Genomic DNA, 23,825 nt, shown 5'->3' on the forward strand with positions numbered 1-23,825 from the left:
ACATTCTGAAATAAATTTTAACCTTACTTTAAATAACCTTACAATTATTATCTAATCCAGATTTATTAGAGTTAACATTATCTAAACTTCACATAGCATATACGTTCCTCCAGCTCTAAAAGCATTCAAAATTATTATTTTATCTTCTTTGAGAACAGAAGTCATACTTATTATCATTATTAGCCATATGGTGCAAGGAAGCCTGAGGCTTATGTTGCACCACCCAAAAAAAATAAAAAAAATCCCAGGTTAGCCTGAGAGAGAGAGAGAGAGAGAGAGAAAGAGAGAGAGAGAGAGAGAGAGAGAGAGAGAGAGAGAGAGAGAGAGAGAGAGAGAGAGAGAGAGAGAGAGAGAGAGAGAGAAGGGAATCACCAAGAAAGCAAGAATGATGATCCAGTTCAGGACCTTGGGTTTGCCAAGCCAATACTCACCAGATGTGAGCCCCTGGCATCCTAGTAACTTTCATTACAAACTGAATGCTACCAATAGATTTTGCTGAATATCATAATTTGGTCACAAATATGATAAGATGAAACAAAAAAATAAACATCTGCAATCTTTTAACCTCTCAAAATAATAGGGAGCTGAACTATTCATTCTTTAGACAATTCCAATAAAGCTACTTTTGTTTTCAACTGAAGTCACATTTGCACATCTCCAGTCTGTGGGTACCTCCCCTGAGTCCAAGGAAGCTCTCATAGTTATGGCTAAGGGTTTGTTTACTTCCTTTGCTGCCTCCTTTAATATAACTGGATAGATCCCATCCACCCCAGGTGCCTTTCTTGTGTTTATCTTCAACAATTTCTCCTCCACTTTACTCCCAGTTATTTCAAGATTCTCTAGCTTACTGCCAGAGTTGAATACACCTCTGGCATTCCCCTCGCTGAATAACTCCTCACAAAAGCCTTGCTAGTGTGTGAGTGACCAACCCAAAAATTACAGTCAATATCTGGAAAAATAAAATCCCTAATTATAAGACTCTCTGATTTACTGGCCCACTCCTATTTCCCTGTATAGTTTCTTATCATACTCATCAGAGTCATTAGGCCTATAACACACTCCTATTCTCAATGTTGATCTCCCAATGCTTATGTGACACCAAACTGACTCAACACTGCACTGTCCATGATGTCGACTGGCTTCACTTCCTTGGATTTTATGTGTTTCTTAACTAATCATAACCCTTCCTCCCTTCCCATCTGTCCATCCTGTACAAAATGTACTTCCCAAATTCCAGTTCTGCATTCCTTATATTTGTGTGACACCATGTCTCTGATATCCAAACAATATCTGCCTTTGATGTTTTGGGTAATACCTCAAATTCATCAAATTTATTTACCAACCTCCTAGCATTGGTGTACATGCAAGTATACATGCACCTGTTCCTATTCTTAGCTACACTAACACAACCCATGTTAGACTGTACTTGTTAACAGGAGAGACTGCTTCTACAGGGATGGGATACACTTAAATAGAAAGGGTGCAAGAATATTTGTTGATGCTATCGAGGCAGTGTTAGGTGGGTCAGAAAACTGCTAGCTTGGGAGGATACAAAGAATAATAGATTAACAGTAGCCACTGGCAGAGGTAAAAGTAATTCTTGTACTGCTTCTATTCGAATGAACAGAAGCCTGAAAAACAAGATGCAGGATATTTCAGAGACTGCTAGGAGTCATTGGGGTACAAGTAAACACGTGGGTTGTGTTAGGGTAGCTAAGAAAAAGAACAGGTGCATGTATACTTGCGTGTACACCAATGCTAGGAGTTTGGTAAATAAATTTGATGAATTTGAGGTATTGCTCAAAGCATCAAAGGTGGATATTGTTGGGATATCAGAGACGTGGTGTCACACAGATATAAGTAATGCAGAACTGGAATTTGGGGAGTACAACATCTACAGAAAGGATAGACAGGATAGGAAGGGGGGAGGGGTTATGTTATTAGTTAAGAAACACATAAAAACCAAGGAAGTGAAGCCAGTCGACATCGCTGGACAGTGCAGTGTCGAGTCAGTTTGGTGTGACATAAGCATTGGGAGATCAAAATTGAGAATAGGAGTGTGCTATAGGCCTAATGACTCTGATGAGTATAATAAGAAACTGTACAGGGAAATAGAGTGGGCCAGTAAATCAGAGAGTCTTATAATGGGGGATTTTAATTTTCCAGATATTGACTGGAATTTGTGGGTTGGTCACTCACACACTAGCAAAGCTTTTGTGAATTTATTGGATGATTGTTTTCTAAATCAGCATGTTCGGGAGGCAACTAGAGGGAGCAATACTCTTGATTGGATTATCAGTAGTAATTCTTCACGCATTAAGAATCTGCAGATAAATGAACCACTAGGTGGCAGTGATCACAGTGTGCTGAAGTGGGATTTACTCAAAGAGGTAACTACCATTAGGGGTAAAGAGAAGGGTTATTGCTTTCGTAAAGGCGACTACGATGGTCTAAGACAGTATTTAAATTCAATACAGTGGGACCAACTGATGATGTTACCAACAGCAAACTCAATGGGAAGCATTCAAAGAACTTATCTTGGAAGCTACTAGGCTTTACATACCAACTAAGAAATATTGTTCTAGGTTCAGGCCTAAATGGATGTCAGATGAATTAATGAGACATATGGCAGAGAAGAAAAATGCATGGGATACATAGAAATTAACATGTGACACAGAAGCCTATGATAGATATAAGTTGATCTGTAACCAAGTCACAAAGGAGGTTAGGTAGGCGAAGGCAGATTACGAGAATTCTTTGGCAAGGGATGCAAAGAAAAACAGCAAGGAGTTCTTTACTTATGTAAACTCTAGAAGGAAGGGGATGAATCAGATTGGTCCACTTGATATCGATGGTTCAACTGTTCATGATCCTGCTCAAGTAGCTAACAAACTAAATGAATATTTTGCATCTACATTCACACATGAGGAGTATTTCAGCGAGGGGAATGCCAGAGGTGTATTCAACTCTGGCAGTAAGCTAGAGAATCTTGTAATAACTGAGAGTAAAGTGGAGGAGAAATTGTTGAAGATAAACACAAGAAAGGCACCTGGGGTGGATGGGATCTATCCAGTTATATTAAAGGAGGCAGCAAAGGAAGTAAGCAAACCCTTAGCCATAATTATGAGAGCTTCCTTGGACTCAGGGGAGGTACCCACAGACTGGTGATGTGCAAATGTGATGCCAATTCACAAAGGAGGATCAAAGGCTGACACAAGTAATTATAGACCTGTGAGTTTAACTTCTGTTCCAGGAAAATTAATGGAGGCACTGGTTTTTTTTTTTTTTTTTTTTTTTTTTTATGTAAACCCCAAACACTAGAGGTATTAGAACCTATAGTACTTAGTACCGTGCTTGGGTTGGAGGTTGAGAAGACAAATGAAGATATTTGTTGACATTAGACTTGAACTTCTGTAGACAGTAATTTTCATGAAATAAGTATGAAGGAAGGTTGTTCCAGAAAACAGCAGTTGAATGAATAAACAAGGAAGTTGAAAAGTTGGTTCTGTGAGTTTGGAGTTGGACAGTAAATGGACATTGGCTGGTGATGGCACGTGTTCGGACTGTTTTGAAAGAGAGAGAGAGCGGGAATTTTAGAAGCCAATTCAGAAGAACAGTGACCATGGAAGTATCTGTAGAAGAGGCATGCAGCAGAAACAGTACATCTACGAGACAGAGAGTGGAGAGACTTTGTTAAAGATAAATCATTAATTATCCTAACTGCCCTCTTCTGAAAGGAAGTGAGAAGCCTGAGAGAGGTTTTGGGGGCACTACCCCAGATGTGGGAACAATATTCCATGGCAGGGCCGATTTGTGACTTATACAGAGTGAGCATCTGTTTGGAAGAAAAGAAACGCCGAGAACGAAAGAGAAAGCAAAGTTTTTTAGATGCGGAGGAAGCAATATTTGTAATGTGCTTGTGCCAAGAGAGATTAGAAGTCAGGGTAACCCCCAAAAGAGATATATCATTTCGCCTAGAAATCGGAGTGTCACTAAAGATAAGCATAGGAGCAGAAGAATCCTTTTTTGTGAGATATAACACAAGACTGAGTTTTAGAAGGGTTGAAATCAACTAAGTTGTCTTTGCCCCAATGGAGAGTTACCTGAAGATCGGCATTTAAGGAAATGGTAGCAGATTTTCGAGAAGTTGAAGCCGATTGAGCAGGACTAGGTTTCTCAAAATGGAAAGTGGAATGCAATGTGCTATCATCGACAAAACTATGGATAGGATTTACAGTCAATGGAAGAAGGTCATTAATATACAAGAGGAAAAGAGTGGGGGAAAGAACTGAACCTTGGGGGACACCAGGATTTGTGGAGAAGTTAGAAGACAGAGAGCCATCTACCATCACCCTCAGCGAGCGATCAGAGAGAAAACTGGATAACCAATTACTAAAAACAGTTGGCAAACCATAAGATGGAAACTTGTTTAGAAGACCTTTATACCAAACACGATTGAAAGCCTTTGAGATGTCAAGAGCAACTACTTGTGTTTCACCGAACCTTTCCATTGAATTAGTCCATAAATGGGTAAGGTAAGCCAGAATATAATAGTAATAGTGGCATGTGATGAAAGATAGCATGTGTATGAGCTTATGCAGCAACAGCTAAAAAAAAAAAATCACACCATTCCCTCCAAATGCCTGTCCAGTTCCTCCTTAAATTTATTCAACCTATCAACTTCCACAACGACAGATGGAAGTTTGTTCCAGCAATTAACCACCCGCTGGCTAAAGGCAAATTTCCGCACATCTATTCTACATCTGTCTTATTATAATTTGAATTTATGCCCCCCTTAGGTTCATAATCTGAACAAGTAGAAGGATCCCATCAGAATTCTCCATGCTCATCCCATTCAAGGCCTTATATACCTCAATCAGATCACCGCGCAGGTTCTTAGTCTCCAGCCACTGCAATTTGGAGAACGTAAGCCTCTCTTGGTAAGAGGATCCCTTCATTCCCCTCACCAATCTTGTTGCCCTTCTCTGTATATGCTCAAGTAAATCTACATTCTTCCTAAAATGAGGCCTTCAGACCTGTACGCAGTACTCAAGGCGTGGCCTGACCATTGCCTTATACAGAGGGATAATCAGCTCCTTTTCCCTGCTAGCAAAATTCCTATATATCATTGACAAAACCCCATGACCTGCCCTGGCAGCCTGTCTGCATTGCTCAGAAAACTTCATATCTAACTGCACAATTACTCCCAGGTCTTTTTCATTTTCTACCACCTTAAGTGTAGTACCACACAGTTGGTACGTTTCTCTGGGGTTACTTCTACCCATATGCAGTACTTTGCATTTGTCAAGGTTAAACTTCAGTTGCCACTTTTTAGCCCATCTGCCCAAATCATCCAGATCCTGTTGCAGTAGCACACTGCCATTACTGTCATTAACAATGATGCCAACCTTTGTATCATCTGCAAACTTCAACATTAAGCCTGATATACCTTCATCAATATCATTGATAAATATACAAAACAACAGTGGACCCAACACTGAACCCTGTGGGACTCCACTAATAACATTAGTCCACGAAGAGCAGCACCCATTGATTACCACCCTCTGTCTTCTCCCACTTAACCATCCTTTTATCCATTGTAGCAACTTACCCTTAATACCATTCTGCTCCAATTCGCACAATAGTCTTTCATGCACAACAGTGTCAAAAGCTTTCCTGAAATCCAAATATATGATAAAATTATTTTTTGCATCCAGTTCCTTTGTAACCACATCATAATATCCTATCAAATTTGTCAGACAAGACTTTCCCTTAACAAACCCATGCTGTGTCTGAATTACTGCTGCAGTCTTGTCTAGATGATCCTGCAATGCATCTTTAACAGTGACTCCATTATTTTACCCAGAGCAGAAGTTAAACTAACTGGTCTGTAATTATTCGTGTCACCCTTCAATCCCCCTTTGTGAATTGGGGATACATTTGCACATCTCCAGTCCGTGGGAACCTCCCCTGAGTCCAAGGATGCTCTCATAATTATGGCCAAGGGTTTGCTTAGTTGCTTTGCCGCCTCCTTTAATATAACTGGATAGATCCCATCCACCCCAGGTGCTTTTCTTATGTTTAACTTCAACAATTTCTCCTCCACGTTGCTCTCAGTTATTACAAAATCATTAAGTATCCTGCTACAATTTGATAACCTTCTGCCATTTCCAAACCTTAATAACTCCTCGTGTGTGAATGTAGATGCAAAATACTCATTCAGTTTGTTTGCTATCTGGGCAGGATCATCAACAGTCAATCCATCGATAACAAGTGGACCAATCAGATTCATCCCCTTCCTTTTAGAGTTTATATAAGTAAAGAAATATCACCAGTGGATCGACACTGAATCCATACTGGCGATCGTTGATCAGACGGAAGGTTTCTAGGTAGTTTATGAGTTGGCGGTTAATTGATTTCTCCATTACTTTAGAAAGAGTAGAAGTAATTGCAATGGGACGAGGGGTGAAGAGGGGGGTGAAGTGGAAGTGGTTTTTTTTTTTTTTTTTTTTGTGGCTGATGCTACATAAGTTTGCTTTCTTGCATCAAATGCCTCTACTAATGCTAATGTGTTTACTTGTACCACAATGACTCCCAGCAGTCTCTGAAATACCGTGCATTTTGTTTTCCAGGCTGCTGCTCATTCCAATTGAAGCAGTGCAAGAATCACTACAACTCTGCCAGTGGCTACTGTTAATCTATTAATCCTTGTATCCACCCAAGCTATCAGTTTTCCAACCCTGTATGTATCCCCAATTCACTATACTACTATGGTGATCCACAGGGTATAGCAAATTTGGTTGATGATGATGTAGTTTTAGTAAACTTTCTAATGAACTTTACATTCTGTTTGAACATTTAAGCATTAGTTTCCTGTTTGAAAACGGTTGACATCAACTGTTTTCAAACAGGAAATATGATTCTATATGTAACCTCCTCTCTTGATGAAGCAAACAACATTATTTGAAAAATTCTGTTACCTCATTGACAGGAACAAATCTTTTTGCACGGGACATAGCATTTCATCAAAATCTTCCTACAATCATCCAGCATATTGAGAACCTTGCACTAAATGCATGCACCAGTAGTTTTAGAAAAGGTGAATACAACTTCAACCATCTTATACAAATATATTAAAAGTCTTCAAAAACAACCTTTTGTGGACATTTGAGGGATATATTAACTAGTAAAAGAACATGAAGTCCAATAATATTATCACTGAAAGGATTCAGAGCAGTTCTACTATAGGAATGGAGTAATAGGGGAGGCTATAGTCCTGTCTAATTGTGCACTGCCCATTAATGTCATTAATGTGTACTGCATAATTGAATCTATATGCTGCCACAAAGATGTGCAACTGCACAGCCTTGTTAACTGTGTTGCACATTTATCAGTTGCCATAAGCAGTTATAATAAAGATAAACTTCTCTGTTTCTAATCAGAGTTAAAAAAAATAAATAATTAAAAAATAAAATAAATTAAACAACACTTTAGTAACTCTACAGATACATTACAGACTCTTATGAAATCAATTTCAAATAAGGACTGTAGATGACTAACATGTTTTCAAATACATTGGATACATAGTATAAAAAAATAAAACAATTTTTTTTTTTTTTTTTAAACTTAACCTGATTAGCTAGAACTCAAACGAATTTCTGATACCTGGTATTGCATCAGGAGGAAGTTTTCCACTAGCCAACATTATATCTCGGAAATTAAGTGGAGCGTAATAAACTTGACAGAGAGACTTTTGAGATGATTTAATCTTTGATGGAGACCAATACTTGACTGGTGAATCGATCCACCTTAAACTTGAAAGATCACCTCGTGTTAGAACGTTTATATAAGCATGTTCTGTCTCAATATCTGCTGCACCATCTGTTTGAAAAGAATATACACACAAAAAAAACTTAACATTGTCATTTTTGTATACCACTAAAATAAGTAAAAAGATTTAAATAATTAATATTATATGATAAATTCAATTATCTGAAGGTGTCTCCTCAAGTGGATGATTAATTATAACTATAAAGATAAATACCTTTACCAGCATATTAATTCAATGACTTAAGTAAAAGTATAACATTTCAGGAATTTTGTTTTTTATTTATAGATAACTGCACTTTATACTCTACAGAAAAATAGGTGAACCTCTTAGGTGAATGCTGCATAGAAGAAAAGAGGCCAGCACAGTACAATGATTTTGCTTAAATGGAGACCTGCCATGCTTCAAGGCATGTTAGATAAATGGTGTAAAGCACTGACCTCTCTTCTACTATGCAGAATGAGTAATGCCTTTTAAGGTTGTTAACATTAGTAGGGCACATGATGCAAGAAAGCAAACTTATATAGCATCAGCCAAAAAAAAAAAAAAAAAAAACCCACCCTTGCCAGTTTCCCCATCCATTCACTCCAAATGTTTGTCTAGTTCTGCCTTGAACTAATTTAAGTTGCTGATCTTCACTACAACAGATGGAAGTTTGTTCCAACTATCAATCACCTGCTGGGTAAGGGCGAATTTTTGTACATCTATTCTACAATTCTCTTTCCTCAATTTGAATTTATGCCCCCTCAGGTGAGTAACCTGAGCAAGAGGAAGAATCCCATTAGCACTGAGCTTGCTCAATCAATTCAAGTCCTTATACACCTCAATTAGATAACCTCGCAGGTGCCTAGTCTCCAGAAGCTGCAATTTGCAGAACTTAAGCCTTTCTTGGTAACAGCAACCCTTGTTCCACTCACCAATCTCATTGCCCTTCTCTGTACTTGTTCCAGCAGCTCTACATCTTTTCTAAAATGAGGCCTCCAGATCTGTAGACAATACTCAAGGTGTAACCTGACCTTGCCCTATACAAGGGGACAATCACCCCCTTATCCCTGCTAGCAAAATTCCTGTATATCATTGACAAGAAACCATGAGCTACTCTTGCAGCCGTATTGCACTGCTCAGAAAACTTGTTATCTGACTGCACAATTACCCCAGGTCATTTTCATTCTCCACCACCCAGTTGATACATTACTCTGGGCTTACTGCTAATCATATGCAGTACTTTACATTTGTCAATGTTAAACTTCACTTGCCACCTCTCAGCCCATCTGCTTAACTTTTCCGGATCCTGTTGTAGTAGCGTATACTGCCATTACCAACCCTGCCAAACTTCGTATTGTCTGAAAACTTAGACATTAATCCTGATATACCTTCAAAAATATCATGAATAAATACTGAAAACAACAACTGAAAACACTGAATCCTGGGGTACTCCACTAATAACATCAGTCCATGAAGAGGAGTGTCCATGATAACTACTCTGTCTTCTCCCACTCAACCATCCTTTTATCCATTATAGCTACTTGCCCTTAATGCCATTTGCTCCAATTTGTACAATAGTCTTCCATGTGAAATAGTATCACAAGCTTTCCTAAAATCCAAGTGTATATAATATCGAAATGATTCTTTGCATCCAATTCCTATGTGGCCACATCACAGTATCTAAACAAACTGGTCATACAAGACTTCCCCTAACAAACCCATGCTGTGTCTGAACTATAACTGCAGTCTTGTCTAGATGATCCTGCATAATTTCCTTAACCAGTGACTTCATTATTTTCCCTGGAATAGAAGTTAACTAGCAGGTCTGTAATTACCCATGTCATCCTTTGATCCCCCTTTGTGAATTGGGGACACATTTGCACATCTCCAGTCCATGGGGACCTTCCTTGAGTCCAAAAAAGATTTCATAATTATGGGTTTGCTTACTTCCTTTGCCATCTCCTTTAATATAACTGGATAGAGCCTACTACCCCAGGTGCCTTTCTTATGTTTAAATTCAACAATTTCTCCTCCACTTTGCTCTCAGTTATTACAAAATCACTTAATTCCCTGTTAGAGTTCGATAAACATCTGAACCTCTCCTCCTTAAATAACTGGTCATGTCTGAATGTAGAAGCAAAATATTCATTTAGAATGGCAGCCATCTGTGAATGATTATCCACAGTCAAACCAATGATATCAAGTGGACCAATCTGATATATTCCCCTTCCTTTTAGAGTTTACATAAGTAAAGAAGTCTTTGCTGTTTTTTCTTTGCATCCTTTGCCAAAGATTTCTCATAATCTGCCTTCACCTGCCTAACCTGCTTTGTGACTTGATTACAGACTAGCTTATATCTACCACAGGTTTCTGTGTCGCCTGATCATTTATATGCATCCCATGCATTTTTCTTCTCTGCTATGAGCTAAATTAATTCATCTGATATCCATTTATGCCTAAACCTTGAATGGTATTTCTTAGTTGGTATAAAAAGCCTAGTATCCTCCAAGATTAAATCCCTGAAGGCTTCTCATTTAGAATTCAACACTATTAACGTCATCGGTTGATTCCACTGTATAGAATTTAAAAACTCTCTGAGACCACTGTGGTCAACTTTATGAAAGCAAAAATCCTTTCCTTTACCACAGATGGTAGTTATATCTTTAAGTAAATCCCATATCACTGTGATCACTGCCACCTAGTGGTTCCTTTATCTGCTGATTCCTAATGCACAGTCATCGCTGCTGATAATTAGATCAAGAGTATTACCCCCTCTGGTTGCCCCTCGACCATGTTGCTGTAGAAAACAATCATCCAATAAATCCACAAGTCTTGCTAGTGCGCGAGTTGTTGTTGTTATTTAGTTTTTTTTAGGAGCATTAGCAGCTAAGGCCATTTTGCTCCGAGGATATGTGGTGGTCATTCCCTGACCTTTGCGCATCCTCTGTATTTGGTGGTCACAGGCTCGAACCCAGGTCTAATCAAGAAGTGTGTGCTATGCACTGCTGCTCCTGCTAGCGCGCGAGTGACCAAACTACAAGTTCCAGTCAATATCTGAAAGTTAAAAATTCTCCATTATAAGACATTCTGATTTACTGCTCCACTCTATTTCTCTATACAATTGCTCATTACACTCATCAGATTCATTAGGCTTATCGCACACCTACCCTCATTTTCCCTTTCCCAGTGCTTATGTCGCACCGCATTGAATCAACACTGCATTGTACACCAATGTCAATTGGATGCACTTCCTTAGATTTTATGTGTTTCTTAACTATCAGCATCTCCTTCCCTTTCTGTCCTGTCTATCCTTTTGTGCACATTGTACTCTCTAAATTCCAATTCTGCATTGCTTATATCCTTGTGGCACCACGTCTCTGATATCCCAACAATATCTGCATTTGATGTCCTGACCACCTCTTCAAATTCATCAGATTTATTTACTATACTGCATTGGTGTACATGCAAGTATACATACACCTATTCTTACTACTCTTAGTTATGCTAACATAGCCCATGTATTTACTTGTTCCCTGATGATTCTCAGCAGCCATTGAAATCCCCAGTACCCCACTTTTCTCATTCCAATAGAAGCAGTGCAAGAATCTCTTTCACCTCTGTCTGTGGCTACTGTTAATCTATTAGTCTGTGAATCCCTCCAAGCTAGCAGTTTTCCGATCCACTTAACATTGCCTCAACAGCATCAGCAAATATAGAGTATATGTTCAAAGAATCAAAGTTCTTGTTGGAAGCACACACACACATAACAAAGTGAAGAGCTCTTGTATTCATCGTATTTGAATAGGTTATTTTTTAATCTGTCAAGTTTTTCTTTGAAGTGGGATAAGTTGTATAGCATGGAAAGAATCTAGGATAGAAATAGACAAATCTCTCTTCTAAAATTCCTCTAATTGTCTAGATTGCTGAAATTAATATATAACAGCAAGTTAAAAATATGTATATGTTTGTAGCAAGGCTTTCATTAAAAAAAACTTCTGGTCCACAATAACATTGGCCTGGAAATTGCAGATGTTGTTGGTTAAGAAAATGATTGGATCAGAAAGTTTTAAGTTAGAAGAAGGCAACAATGGTGCAAGAGTTAAAGACAGATAATTCATAAAACTACTATAATACATGTCGACCATCACTAATCCGGCAGCGTTGGGACCCGTGGGGTGCCAGATTAGTGAGTTTGCTGGATCACTGATGGTTATTTTAGCACATACATTTTACCTGACAGCTAACCACCTCCTACCTTTAACACGTTGACTGCCAAGCTAGTTTAAGAAAAAAATTCCCCAGGGGCCAAAAAATATTTAGGAAATAATTTGATTAGTAATTCTAAAACAAATATTGTAATGTCAGTGTCATCATTTTTTCAATTAAAATATATTAAAAAAAAAGTTTTTTTATGTCACATATGTGACCAACATGGCCACATATGTTGGTTACTTTATTTTTTGAGAAGCTTGTGTCGGCCACATATGTGTGACGCTATTATGGCATACATATGAAGGTCGTTTGTGATTAGTTTATTGCACTCGTGGCGAGTGCTGCAATAAAACTAATTACAATAAAATAAACTCTCAAACATCGCAATACGTCAGTATTGTTAGAGATTTTGTGAAAACAAGTTGTTAGTATGCTGTATTATCCATCATATTGTGTTGTGTTTTTCCGCAAGTTTGTACAAGTGTGTTATAAAAAAAAAAAAAATCTAAAAAGGAATGGCTAAAAGAAAGTTACTAAGATAAGAGGAACTGAGAGAAATTGTTGGAATATACAATTAAGCAGAGTTAAAATTCTCACAGACACATCACTGTCTAGTTTTTTCAGAAGTTCAACAACTTTATCTGTTATGAACAATGTACGGTGTTTGCGCTTTACACCACGAGAGGCACTTCCTTTATGCATTGAAACCATGGCTGGGGCTAAATGTGAGCAGGTTATAATAATAAATGCAGGAAAACAAGTGGGAATGGCTTGCTAGTGTTTAAGAGTTCGTGCCAACCAACTCTTATGCTGCAACCAACGCCACCAAAACAGTAGCGGCAGGGTGATGCACCAACCCAGGAAATTTGAAATTGCGTTCGATGAAATTATGTCCAAATTACCGGTGGAACAGGATTACCAGTGGCCAGATTAGTTGTTGTTGTTTGGTTTTTAGGAGCATTAGCAACTAAGGCCATATTGCTCAGGGGATAGGCAGTGGTCATTCCCTGACCTTTCCGCATCCTCTGTATTTGGTGGTCCTGGCTCAAACCTCTGTCTAATCAAGAAGCGTGTGCTACGCACTGCTGCTCCTGCCCACCTGGCTACGGAGGCGCCGCCGGATTAGTAATGGTGTAGTAACTGTGTTAGCATTTAGCATTAGCATTTGTAGAGGCATGTGATGCAAGAAAGCAAGCTTATGCAGCATCAGCCAAATAAAAAAAAAAACACTTCCATTTCACCCCTCCGTTCGTTCGAAATTGTTGTGATAGACATCATGATGAGAAAACTTGAAATTAGGGTATAGCTTTAAAATATCATCATCATATGACTGCTGCCAGATAGGACTCCAGAAACAACCTATGAGTAATGCTCTAGAAAGCATCTTATATTAGCTAATACCGGGTGGTTATAAAATAAGTTTCCCTATTCAGGAGACCATAGTGTCAAAACAGTTAGAGATGGCGCTGTGAAAATCAGTGGTATGTCATTTAGGATATGGAGAAGCAATCTGTGGATTGCTTCTCCATAATAAAAAAAAATTAGTTCAAATTTCCGCCACCAGAGGAAAAATTGGCACTGTAAACATGAGACGAAATACTTAACTTAGGATTAGATTTTAATATCAGAACTTAGAAATCTACAGATATTGTTCTATGTGCTTTCCTTCACTTGAGATCATATACTGAAAACAGAAAACTGTGTGAGCCACAGTTTTGCATAGCATCCCATTGGGGATGTTGGCTGTTTAATGCTTGCTTTCAAATCGACAAGCATCTGTATGCTGCCATGGTAAACTCTGTCTTTCAGGATATCCCGCATAGACAGAAATCACAGGGATTGAGATCTGCTGATCAGGCTGGCCAGAACTGCGGAAAGTTCTAGAAATGATGCGATCATTTCCGAATGTTGAACGGAACAGTTCCTTCACTTGTCGACCAACATGGGGATGGGCACCATTTTGTATGACCACTACAGTCTCCAAGCATTGCCTTTCTTGCAGAGTGGGAATAATGTGATCTCTTAGAAGAGCACAGTACCATGCACTAGTTACCATACATGTTAAGGGAAGCCACGAGGTGTAGACTCTTCAAAGAAAAAATTATCTGATTATAAAATGATATCTTCTGTGAATCTACACCATACTGTAACATATGAACTTTGTAGTGGTCTTTCATACACAACAGATGGACAAGAAGTTCCACATATTCAGCAGTTTTGTGCATTTACAGCCACATGAAGAGTGAAATGAGTCTCATCAGGCCACAAGATCATTTGAGCCCATGTATCGTCAAGTTCCATACAAGCCAGAAATCATAGAGCAAAGTCTATTCATTGTTGCTGATCACAAGACTAGTTCTTGCACTATGTGAATCTTGTACAGGAACCAGCGTAAAATTATTCGAAGCACTTTACGTACAGTAGACCAATGAAGGTTGTAGTCTCTTGTTGATTCAACACGAAGCCTCAGTTCGTGCTTCTCGGTCAGCAGCGTCAGAATTAGCCTTTCATGCCATTAACGAAAAACATACTTTTTTATTTAACGAGGCCAAAATACTTAACGTTCAACGTAATTATACGCGACTATTAATTGCAGAAACCGTTGAAATTAAATTACACGAGAATTCTGTTAATGTTCGGCGGCCATATTTGATCTCCGATGCGTGGACCTTTACGCGCATGCGCGAAGACATATAATCACTATTTAAGTTGCAGGTTTATCCCGATTCGGTAATTTTCATTCCTGTGATCACGACAGTCGGTCGAAAAGCATTGTCAGCTTCAGGAAGGAAAATCGTTTTGAATATTTTCGTTAATTCTTTTAATTGCATTAATTTGAATTTTAATTGTTTTGAATTGATTTTGAATTGTGTTAAATTGATTATTTAATTATTTATATTTTACTTTAATTATTTATATTTTACTTTAATGTACCGGTAAGTTGTCGATTTTTTCGTTTTTTCCGTTCTAATTTCTGGAGGGTATCATACGGAAGTGTTCCACGTACTATATTGAGGTAAACTCCTCTTATTAATTTACTAATATTATTATCAACGTAGAACATATTGAGTATTACAGCTCTGATTCATACTATCTAGTTATATGTTAGAACATTTTCTACACAGTGAAAGGCTCGATGACAAAGTTTCAAAATCTGCCAACTTCATCTGCATAAAGTTTATATATCTTAGTTGCCTCAATCCCCCCCCCTCCTCTATGTTGCTACTCTCACTAGTTCTTTGAATACTGCAAAATGTCTAAATAGCGCGGATATTCTACTACTGCGACCATGTAAACACAGACAGGAGAAAGTTACTATCACTCACTTCTCCGAAAAACATATGTTCCTTTGTCGGAGTAAAGGGGACCAGAACTATAATCCGTGTCGAGAGTCTTCTTAATCCTCTGACTGGTTATGGAAAGCGTATTGACTAGGCAACTTCTCAGTATGTGACTGCATAGGTTTTACGGACACCACTAACATTGTGAAACGGTAATCCATTCGTTACATGGAAATTTTCTTTGTTCAACGGAAACTATTTTAAATGTAATTATCAAGGGGACTCAAAAAAAATTCGCTAAAAAGAAGTTCATTAAACAGAGGTCCAACTATAATTAAATCAAAAATGAAGCAATTTTAAAATATATATCCGATCGATTGTGCCATTAAAATGCTGGGAATGGGGTCCCCACTCGCCCCACCATAGTTTTGGTTCTGGATACTCAATAATTGCTTTCAGGATTTCATTTGTAAAATAAATCTCAACAATGGGCTCACAAATTTAAAAAAATAAATAACAATGGGCTCTTGCAAGCCCACTATAGCTCACCACTGGTTATAAATGGTCACCCTACAGAGTGAGGATGGATTACAGCCAGTGACCCAAAAATTTTGCTTCTGGGCCTCTCTTGTTTCTGATTTTTTTCTTGACAATGACAAGGAAAAAGTTTCAGAAAGGCATCTCCAAGGCTTGCAGTCATGTTTAGCATAAAATCCATCTAAGTAAGCTTCCATTTTATGGCATGCCTTCCGGGGCTGCACTTACCACCATTTCTTTTTATAATTTTCATGGATCACTTAATAAAAGAATATAAGTTACTGACAAATTTGGGTGGGAGGGAACAAAAAAGATTCTGTATACACATAGTTAAAAAATCAGCTATTTAATAGCTTTTAATCACTGGGTATAGGTAAAAAATGCTTTGTTGGACTTGCAGGCATTTAAAAGAACTAGTGAGCTTGCTAAGTAAATATATATATTTTTTGTCTTTGTAGTAGTAGGCTTTGATCTCCCAAGTCACAATATAATTTCACTACAAATAAATAGCTCTTTTCATAAATAGATGGCTACTGCCATCTCATTGTGGGTTGCTGAGTAATCAATAGTGCAATGTCTGAAAAATAATAGCTTATATTAGCACTAGTAGTTTCATATGATGCAAGAGGAGTTACCTCAAAGAGGTAACTCCTCTTGCATCATATGAAATGGTAGTTACCTCAAAGAGGTAACTACCATTAGGGGTAAAGGGAAGGGGTATTGCTTTCGTAAAGGCGACTACAATGGACTGAGACAGTATTTAAATTCTATACAGTGGGATCAACTGATGATATTGCCAACAGCAAATTCAAAATGGGAAGCATTCAAAGAACTTATCGTGGAAGCTACTAGGCTTTACATACCAACTAAGAAATATTGTTCAAGGTTTAGGCCTAAATGGTTGTCAGATGAACTAATGAGGCATATGGCAGAGAAGAAAAATGCATGGGATACATACAAATTAACACGTGACACGGATGCCTATGATAGATACAAGTTGATCTGTAACCAAGTTACAAAGGAGGTTAGGCAGGCGAAGGCAGATTACGAGAGATCCTTGGCAAGGGATGCGAAGAAAAACAGCAAAGAGTTCTTTACTTATGTAAACTCTAGAAGGAAGGGGATGAATCAGATTGGTCCACTTGAGATCGATGGGTCAACTGTTGATGACCCTGCTCGGGTAGCTAACAAACTAAATGAATATTTTGCATCGACATTCACACATGAGGAGTTATTCAGCGAGGGGAATGCCAGAGGTGTATTCAACTCTAGCAGTAAGCTAGAGAATCTTGTAATAACTGAGAGCAAAGTGGAGGAGAAATTGTTGAAGATAAACACAAGAAAGGCACCTGGGGTGGATGGGATCTATCCAGTTATATTAAAGGAGGCAGCAAAGGAGGTAAGCAAACCCTTAGCCATAATTATGAGAGCTTCCTTGGACTCAGGGGAGGTACCCATTGACTGGAGATGTGCAAATGTGACCCCAATTCACAAAGGGGGATCAAAGGCTGACACAAGTAATTATAGACCTGTGAGTTTAACTTCTGTTCCCGGAAAATTAATGGAGGCACTGGTGAAAGAAGCACTGCAGGATCATCTAGACAAGACTTCAGTTATAGCTAGGACACAGCATGGTTTTGTTAAAGGGAAGTCTTGCCTGACCAATTTGATTGGATACTATGATGCAGTCACAAAAGAACTGGATGCAGGGAATAACTTTGATATTATATACTTGGATCTTAGAAAGGCTTTTGATACTGTTGCACATGGAAGACTGCTGCACAAATTGGAGCAGTGTGGCATTGGAGGCAAGTTGCTGCTATGGATAAAGGGGTGGTTGAGGGGGAGAAGACAGAGAGTGGTAATCAATGGACACTGCTCATCGTGGACTAATGTTATTAGTGGAGTCCCTCAGGGTTCAGTATTGGGGCCTTTATTGTTTTCTGTATTTATAAATGATATTGATGATGGTATATCAGGCTTAATGTCCAAGTTTGCAGACGATACAAAGGTTGGCAGGGTTGTCAAGGACACTACTGATACTATGCTGCTGCAACAGGATTTGGAAAGGTTGAGCAGATGGGCTTCGAGGTGGCAAATGAAGTTTAACATTGACAAATGTAAAGTACTACATATGGGAAACAGCAACCCCAGAGCAACGTATCAACTCTGTGGTACTACACTGACAGTGGTAGAGAATGAAAGGGACCTGGGGGTGGTGGTGCAGGCAGATATGAAGTTCTCTGAGCAGTGCAGACGAGCTGCAAGAGTAGCTCATGGTGTATTGTCAATGATATATAGAAATTTTTCTAGCAGGGATAAGGAGGTGATTATTCCCTTGTATAAGGCAATGGTCAGGCCACACCTAGAGTACTGTATACAGGCCTGGAGGCCTCATTTCAGGAAGGATGTAGAGCTGCTGGAACGAGTACAGAGAAGGGCAACTAGATTGGTGAATGGGACAAAGGGGTTCTCTTACGAAGAAAGGCTTAAGTTTTGCAAATTACAGTGTCTGGAAACTAGGCACCAGCGGGGTGATCTGATAGAGGTGTACAAAGCCTTGAATGGTTTGAGCATGCTCAATGCTGATGGGATTCTTCCTCTAGCTCAGAAAAATCACCTGAGAGGGCATAAATTCAAATTGAGGAAAGACAGATGTAGGATAGATGTGCGGAAATTTGCCTTTAGCCAGCGGGTGGTTGGTGGGTGGAACAGACTTCCATCCCTTGTCGTGGAAGTTGATAGCCTAAATAAGTTTAAGGCTCAGCTGGACAGGTATTTCGAACGAACAGAGGGGTGAAGTGGAAGTGGTTATTTTTATTTATTTATGTTACTTTTTTTTTTTTTTTTTTTTTTTTTTGGCTGATGCTGCATAAGCTTGCTTTCTTGCATCAAATGCCTCTACTAATGCTAATGCTAATGCTAAGACAGCAAGCTCATACAGCATCAACCAATATTATCGAGAGAGACCAAAAAAAAAAAATCTTTTGCAACCATTCTGCATTAGACACCAGAGTGTGCTTCACCAGCAAAAACACATGCATTTGCTTCAACAGCAAAACACCTGCATGTATTCACATATGCTACAATTCAACAATTTTAACAAATTATTATTAGCCTTATGGTGCAAGGAAGCCTAAGGCTTTTTCTGCAAGAGCCAAAAAGTGAGTGAGTGAGCGAGCAAGTGTGCAAGTCAGAAATAAAAGGTAATCACAAGAAAGAGAAGAATGATAATATCCAGCTCAGGACCTGGGGTGTGGCAAGCCCATACTCATGAGATGTGAGCCCCTGGGGCAGCTTTGTTTATTTAACAAATTACCTCTAAATATTACTAACAATTAACTAATTTCTTAAATCACATTGTTTTCAAGATATTGTTATCCACACACTATATATATAGGCACCCTCCATGGCCAGAAGTAGCAGTGCATAGCACACTTCTGCAGCATCAGCCAAAAAAAAAAAAAAAAAAAAAAAAAAAAATTCCCATTTCACCCCTCCGTTCGTTCTAAATACCTGTCCAGCTGAGCCTTAAATTTATTTAGGCTATTAACTTCCACAACAAGGGATGGAAGTCTATTCCACCAACCAACTACCCGCTGGCTAAAGGCAAATTTCTGCACATCTATCCAACATCTGTCTTTCCTCAATTTGAATTTATGCCTTCTCAGGTGATTATTCTGAGCAAGAGGAAGAATCCCAAAAGCACTGAGCATGCTCAAACCATTCAAGGCTTTATACACCTCTATCAGATCACCTCACCGGTGCCTAGTCTCCAGACACTGTAATTTGCAAAACTTAAGCCTTTCTTCATAAGAGCACCCCTTTGTTCCATTCACTAATCTTGTTGCCCTTCTCTGGTGATTCCAACAGCTCTACATCCTTCTTGTTCCTACTCGTTCCAACAGCTCTACATCCTACTCGTTCCAACAGCTCTACATCCTACTCGTTCCAACAGCTCTACATCCTTCTTGAAATGAGGCCTCCAGACCTGTATATAGTACTCTAGGTGTGGCCTGACCATTGCCTTATACAAGGGAATAATCACCTCCTTATCCCTGCTAGAAAAATTCCTATATATCATTGACAATACACCATGAGCTACTCTTGCAGCCCATCTGCACTACTCAGAGAACTTCATATCTGCCTGCACAACCACCCCCAGGTCCCTTTCATTCTCTACCACTGTCAGTGTAGTACAACAGAGTTGATACGTTACTCTGGGGTTACTGTTTCCCATATGCAGTACTTTACATTTGTCGATGTTAAACTTCATTTGCCACCTGTCAGCCCATCTGCTCAACCTTTCCAGATCCTGTTGCAGCAGCATACTGTCTGTAGTGTCCTTAACAACCCTTCCAACCTTTGTATCGTCTGCAAACTTGGACATTAAGCTTGTTACATTATCATCAATATCATTTATAAATACTGAAAACAACAATGGACCCTGAGGAACTCCACTAATAACATTAGTCCATGATGAGCAGTGTCCATTGATTACCACTCTCTGTCTTCTCCCCCTCAATCATCCCTTTATCCATAGCAGAAATTTGCCTCCAATGCCACACTGCTCCAATTTGTGCAGCAGTCTTCCATGTGCAACAGTATCAAAAGCCTTTCTAAGATCCAAATATATAATATCAAAGTTATTCCCTGCATCCGCTGCATCGCTTAGGTCTGCTGCCTTTCCCATCTGAAGAACAAGAGTAACACTGATTAACGGAGCTCAGTATCAGACATTTTTTTATACTGTGTCCTGACCCACGCACATGCCATAGTTCACCTGCAGTTGCTTCAATTTGCATAACGACTTGCTGGTCATAATGTTTTGGCTCATCGGTGTGAAGTTAAATGTTATAAACATAAAAGAAAATTAAAAGTATTTTGAGATCAAGGTATTGATTTTCAGTATCAGATCTCTTAATTTGTGAATGATTGTCTATTACAATAAATGGAATAGACCATCATTCACAAATTAAGAGACCTGATACAGAAAATCAACAGATTTTAAATATTTGCAATGAATAAATAAATTATGCTTTAACTGGGAAAACCTATAACAAAAATGTATGAAATGTTAAAAACTGTTTATGGTGATGAAATGTTAAGTCATACCAGTTTGTTTGAATGGTACATTTCAAAGATGGATATGAGATGTTCACAATGACCCAAGAAGTGGGCACTGTCAATCTCTTGAAATGAGGACAGAAGACTAATTTCCTGGATTCTAATGTCAGTGGAGATGAGTGTTGGCTGTTTCAGCGCTACCCAGATATTAAGTGTCAGAGTATATAGTGGACTTCAAAATTTTGTTTAGAGAAGTACAGGATCAAGATGCTGCCAAACTGAACATCATCTCTTTGGACGTATTTGCTGACTCTTTTCAGAAACTTTTAGAATGATAATAAGTGAATTCAGTCAGGTAAGTAATTACTTCTAATAAAAATAAAACCACTTTTGGGCTCCTTCACTTTGTGTTCTTTTTACTGCACCAGTCCAGGAACTTGTGTGTGTGTGTGTGTGTGTGTGTGTGTGTGTAAGTATATGTTTATATCTGTATGAATGTACACACATATACACTATTATAATCATAACTATAAAAACTGTTTAAATGCATTACATTTGTAATAAATAAATTAAGTATTTATTACAAATGTAATGCATTTAAACTTATAAATATATAATTTTCATAGAAGGGAAAATTATGTTGAAAGAAAAATTACTGCACAAAATCTGTAAACTGAAAATTAAGGAATTCTATACCAGATGGCAGCAGAGTATGTCTATAGCTTCCCCACTGCCCATCTCTAAACACATTTACAGCCAAGTCTTTTTGTAGTAATTTCTGATACAGAGGCTCCTTCAGACTGAATGGTGGTAGAATTTTCTTTTCATTTTTATTAATAAACACTGCCCTAAAGTAAAAAAAAAAATTCTAAATTTATTTTAAATCTTCCTATAAAAAGCCTATTTCAAAAATATTTCTAGTTTTCAAAGTAAAATTAATAACTCACTACTATAAGATTAATATAGTTATGGCAATAGATCATCTCTCACCACCTATGATACAAATCAAATTGAATTTTTTAAAAGAATCAAAAGTTCTCTCAAATGAACAGCTCGCTCGCTCGCGCTCTCTCTTTCTCTTGCACTTAAGGTAACAAATTAAACAAATATATTATAACAAATAAATATTAAAAGTGAATAGATAAGATAAAACAAATAAATTAGATCAACTTGATAATTAACCATATTTTCAATGGAAATTTAAATCTAAAATTTACTCTCTATAAATTAATAATAATTTTTATCACCAATTAGACCTTAAACCTCTAATATAATTACTGGATTTTAAAATTAAATTTGATAAGTAAACATAAAACAGACTAACAATTTTTCTTACCTTATACTCTCACCACCAGGTTCCTGCCTAAGACAATTTAAAAGACCAATAATTCCATTAGTGGAAACATCCTCTGCAACTAACCATAAATTATGTCCTTTTGGTTTATTCTGTTGTTTCTCAAGTTTTTGTTTGAGATCTTCAACCCATAAATCATATTTCTCATCTACAACCTGTATTATAGACTGGTGTTCAGGAGATGTTTGTTCAGTATGCTTATGAAGCAAATACATGACTGATGTAAAGGAATCACCTTTTTTACTTACAACAGATAGTCCTTCCTTTCTAAAAACTCTCTCTAGTTCTTCTTCATCATGAGCAACATATTTTAATTCCCCAACAAATGATAAAAATTTTTCAGCTGGTGTAAGTGCAGTCCTTTGTAATAAAATAATAAAGCCACTGTCTTTCACCACTGACGACAATAATTTGACTGAACTTCTCATATCATTTTTACCAATGGGTAAAGTTTTGGCAATTACAAGATCCATATTAGAAAGATTATCTGGTAGAAGTGATGACACATTCCATTTTACTGTTTTCAGATCAGGTGGTACTAGTTTTTCATCCAGAATTTCTGGTGCAGGATGAGCAAGATGATAGTTTGCCTGAAGAAGTACATTACATGATGTTAAAAATTTTTGCACAGTAGCACACAATGGCACATCATCTATATTTATTTCTAAAATTTTAATTTTTGTTTTTTGAATGTTTTCTATAGCTACATCTAGTATTTTCCTCAAAGGATTTTCAGAAAGAAGTGTGGTTACCAAAACATCTTTAGCAATATCTTTAAGGTTCCTCTTCACAGCATTTTTTGCATTCTCTTGGAAACTGGATTCTGTGGCATGCAAATAAATTTCTTTCAGAACTTTCAAGATAAAATGATCACTTTTTACATCATCAATATATTCCTTAATGATATTTTCATCAGCCTCTTTTATACCATTTATAACATCTGATATCTGAGTTTTATTCTTTCCACTTGCTTCAAGAATTTTTCTAGCAACTGTAGAACATACCTCAGTGTACTCTTCAAGGTGACTGCGATAACTTTCACTTAATACACAGCTTTCATCATATGGCACAAACTCATACTTTTCAAGAATGGGTGGGCTTTGCTGGCTCTGTCGATGAGGAGCAATAGTAGCTTTTAGTCCTTTTATTTTGACTCCTCCTGATGAACATGTATTTAAACATTTGTCCAGAAAAACAGGAATGCCTATAAAATTTGAAAAATTCAATTAATACAGAAAAAAAGGATTTAATGTTATGATTTTTTGAAAATGAAAAAGTCATCAGTAAAATCCTATGGTAAAAAAATCAAACAAAATAAATATAATCTAAGTAAGAAAAAATTTAATAAAAGACACTTCGTGAAGTATTTCAATTAGTTTATTGGCATGCAATGGCAATATGGTACAATTACACTTCAAATAATCCCAAAAACTACAATAAAATTTCTGCTAGTTAATGGGGTCTAGAGGCTTAGAAGCCCCTAATTCAGAAGATTAAGGAGAAGTCCAGTTGGCCTGCCTCCCTAAAATCCACTCATGCACACCTTCTCGATGGTAAGCCC

The 23,825-nt window shown here is 37.8% G+C and overlaps 1 protein-coding gene across 1 annotated transcript in view; it reads right to left on the reverse strand.

Annotated features, from left to right (window-relative positions):
• The window catches only part of FASN1 (Fatty acid synthase 1), a 371,433-nt gene that overhangs the window by 139,887 nt on the left and 207,721 nt on the right, over window positions 1–23,825 (reverse strand). The window contains exons 16-18 of the mRNA XM_090372546.1: window positions 22,247–23,468; window positions 21,607–21,758; window positions 7,666–7,881 (exon numbers count right to left, since the gene is read on the reverse strand). Coding sequence (XP_090228672.1) covers window positions 7,666–7,881; window positions 21,607–21,758; window positions 22,247–23,468 — 1,590 coding nt within the window. The remainder of the gene's footprint in view (window positions 1–7,665; window positions 7,882–21,606; window positions 21,759–22,246; window positions 23,469–23,825) is intronic.

Source organism: Mastigoproctus giganteus, chromosome 4 (assembly GCF_048544385.1).
Source record: "Mastigoproctus giganteus isolate SK-2022 chromosome 4, ASM4854438v1, whole genome shotgun sequence".
Classification (NCBI taxonomy): Eukaryota; Metazoa; Arthropoda; class Arachnida; order Uropygi; family Thelyphonidae; genus Mastigoproctus; species Mastigoproctus giganteus.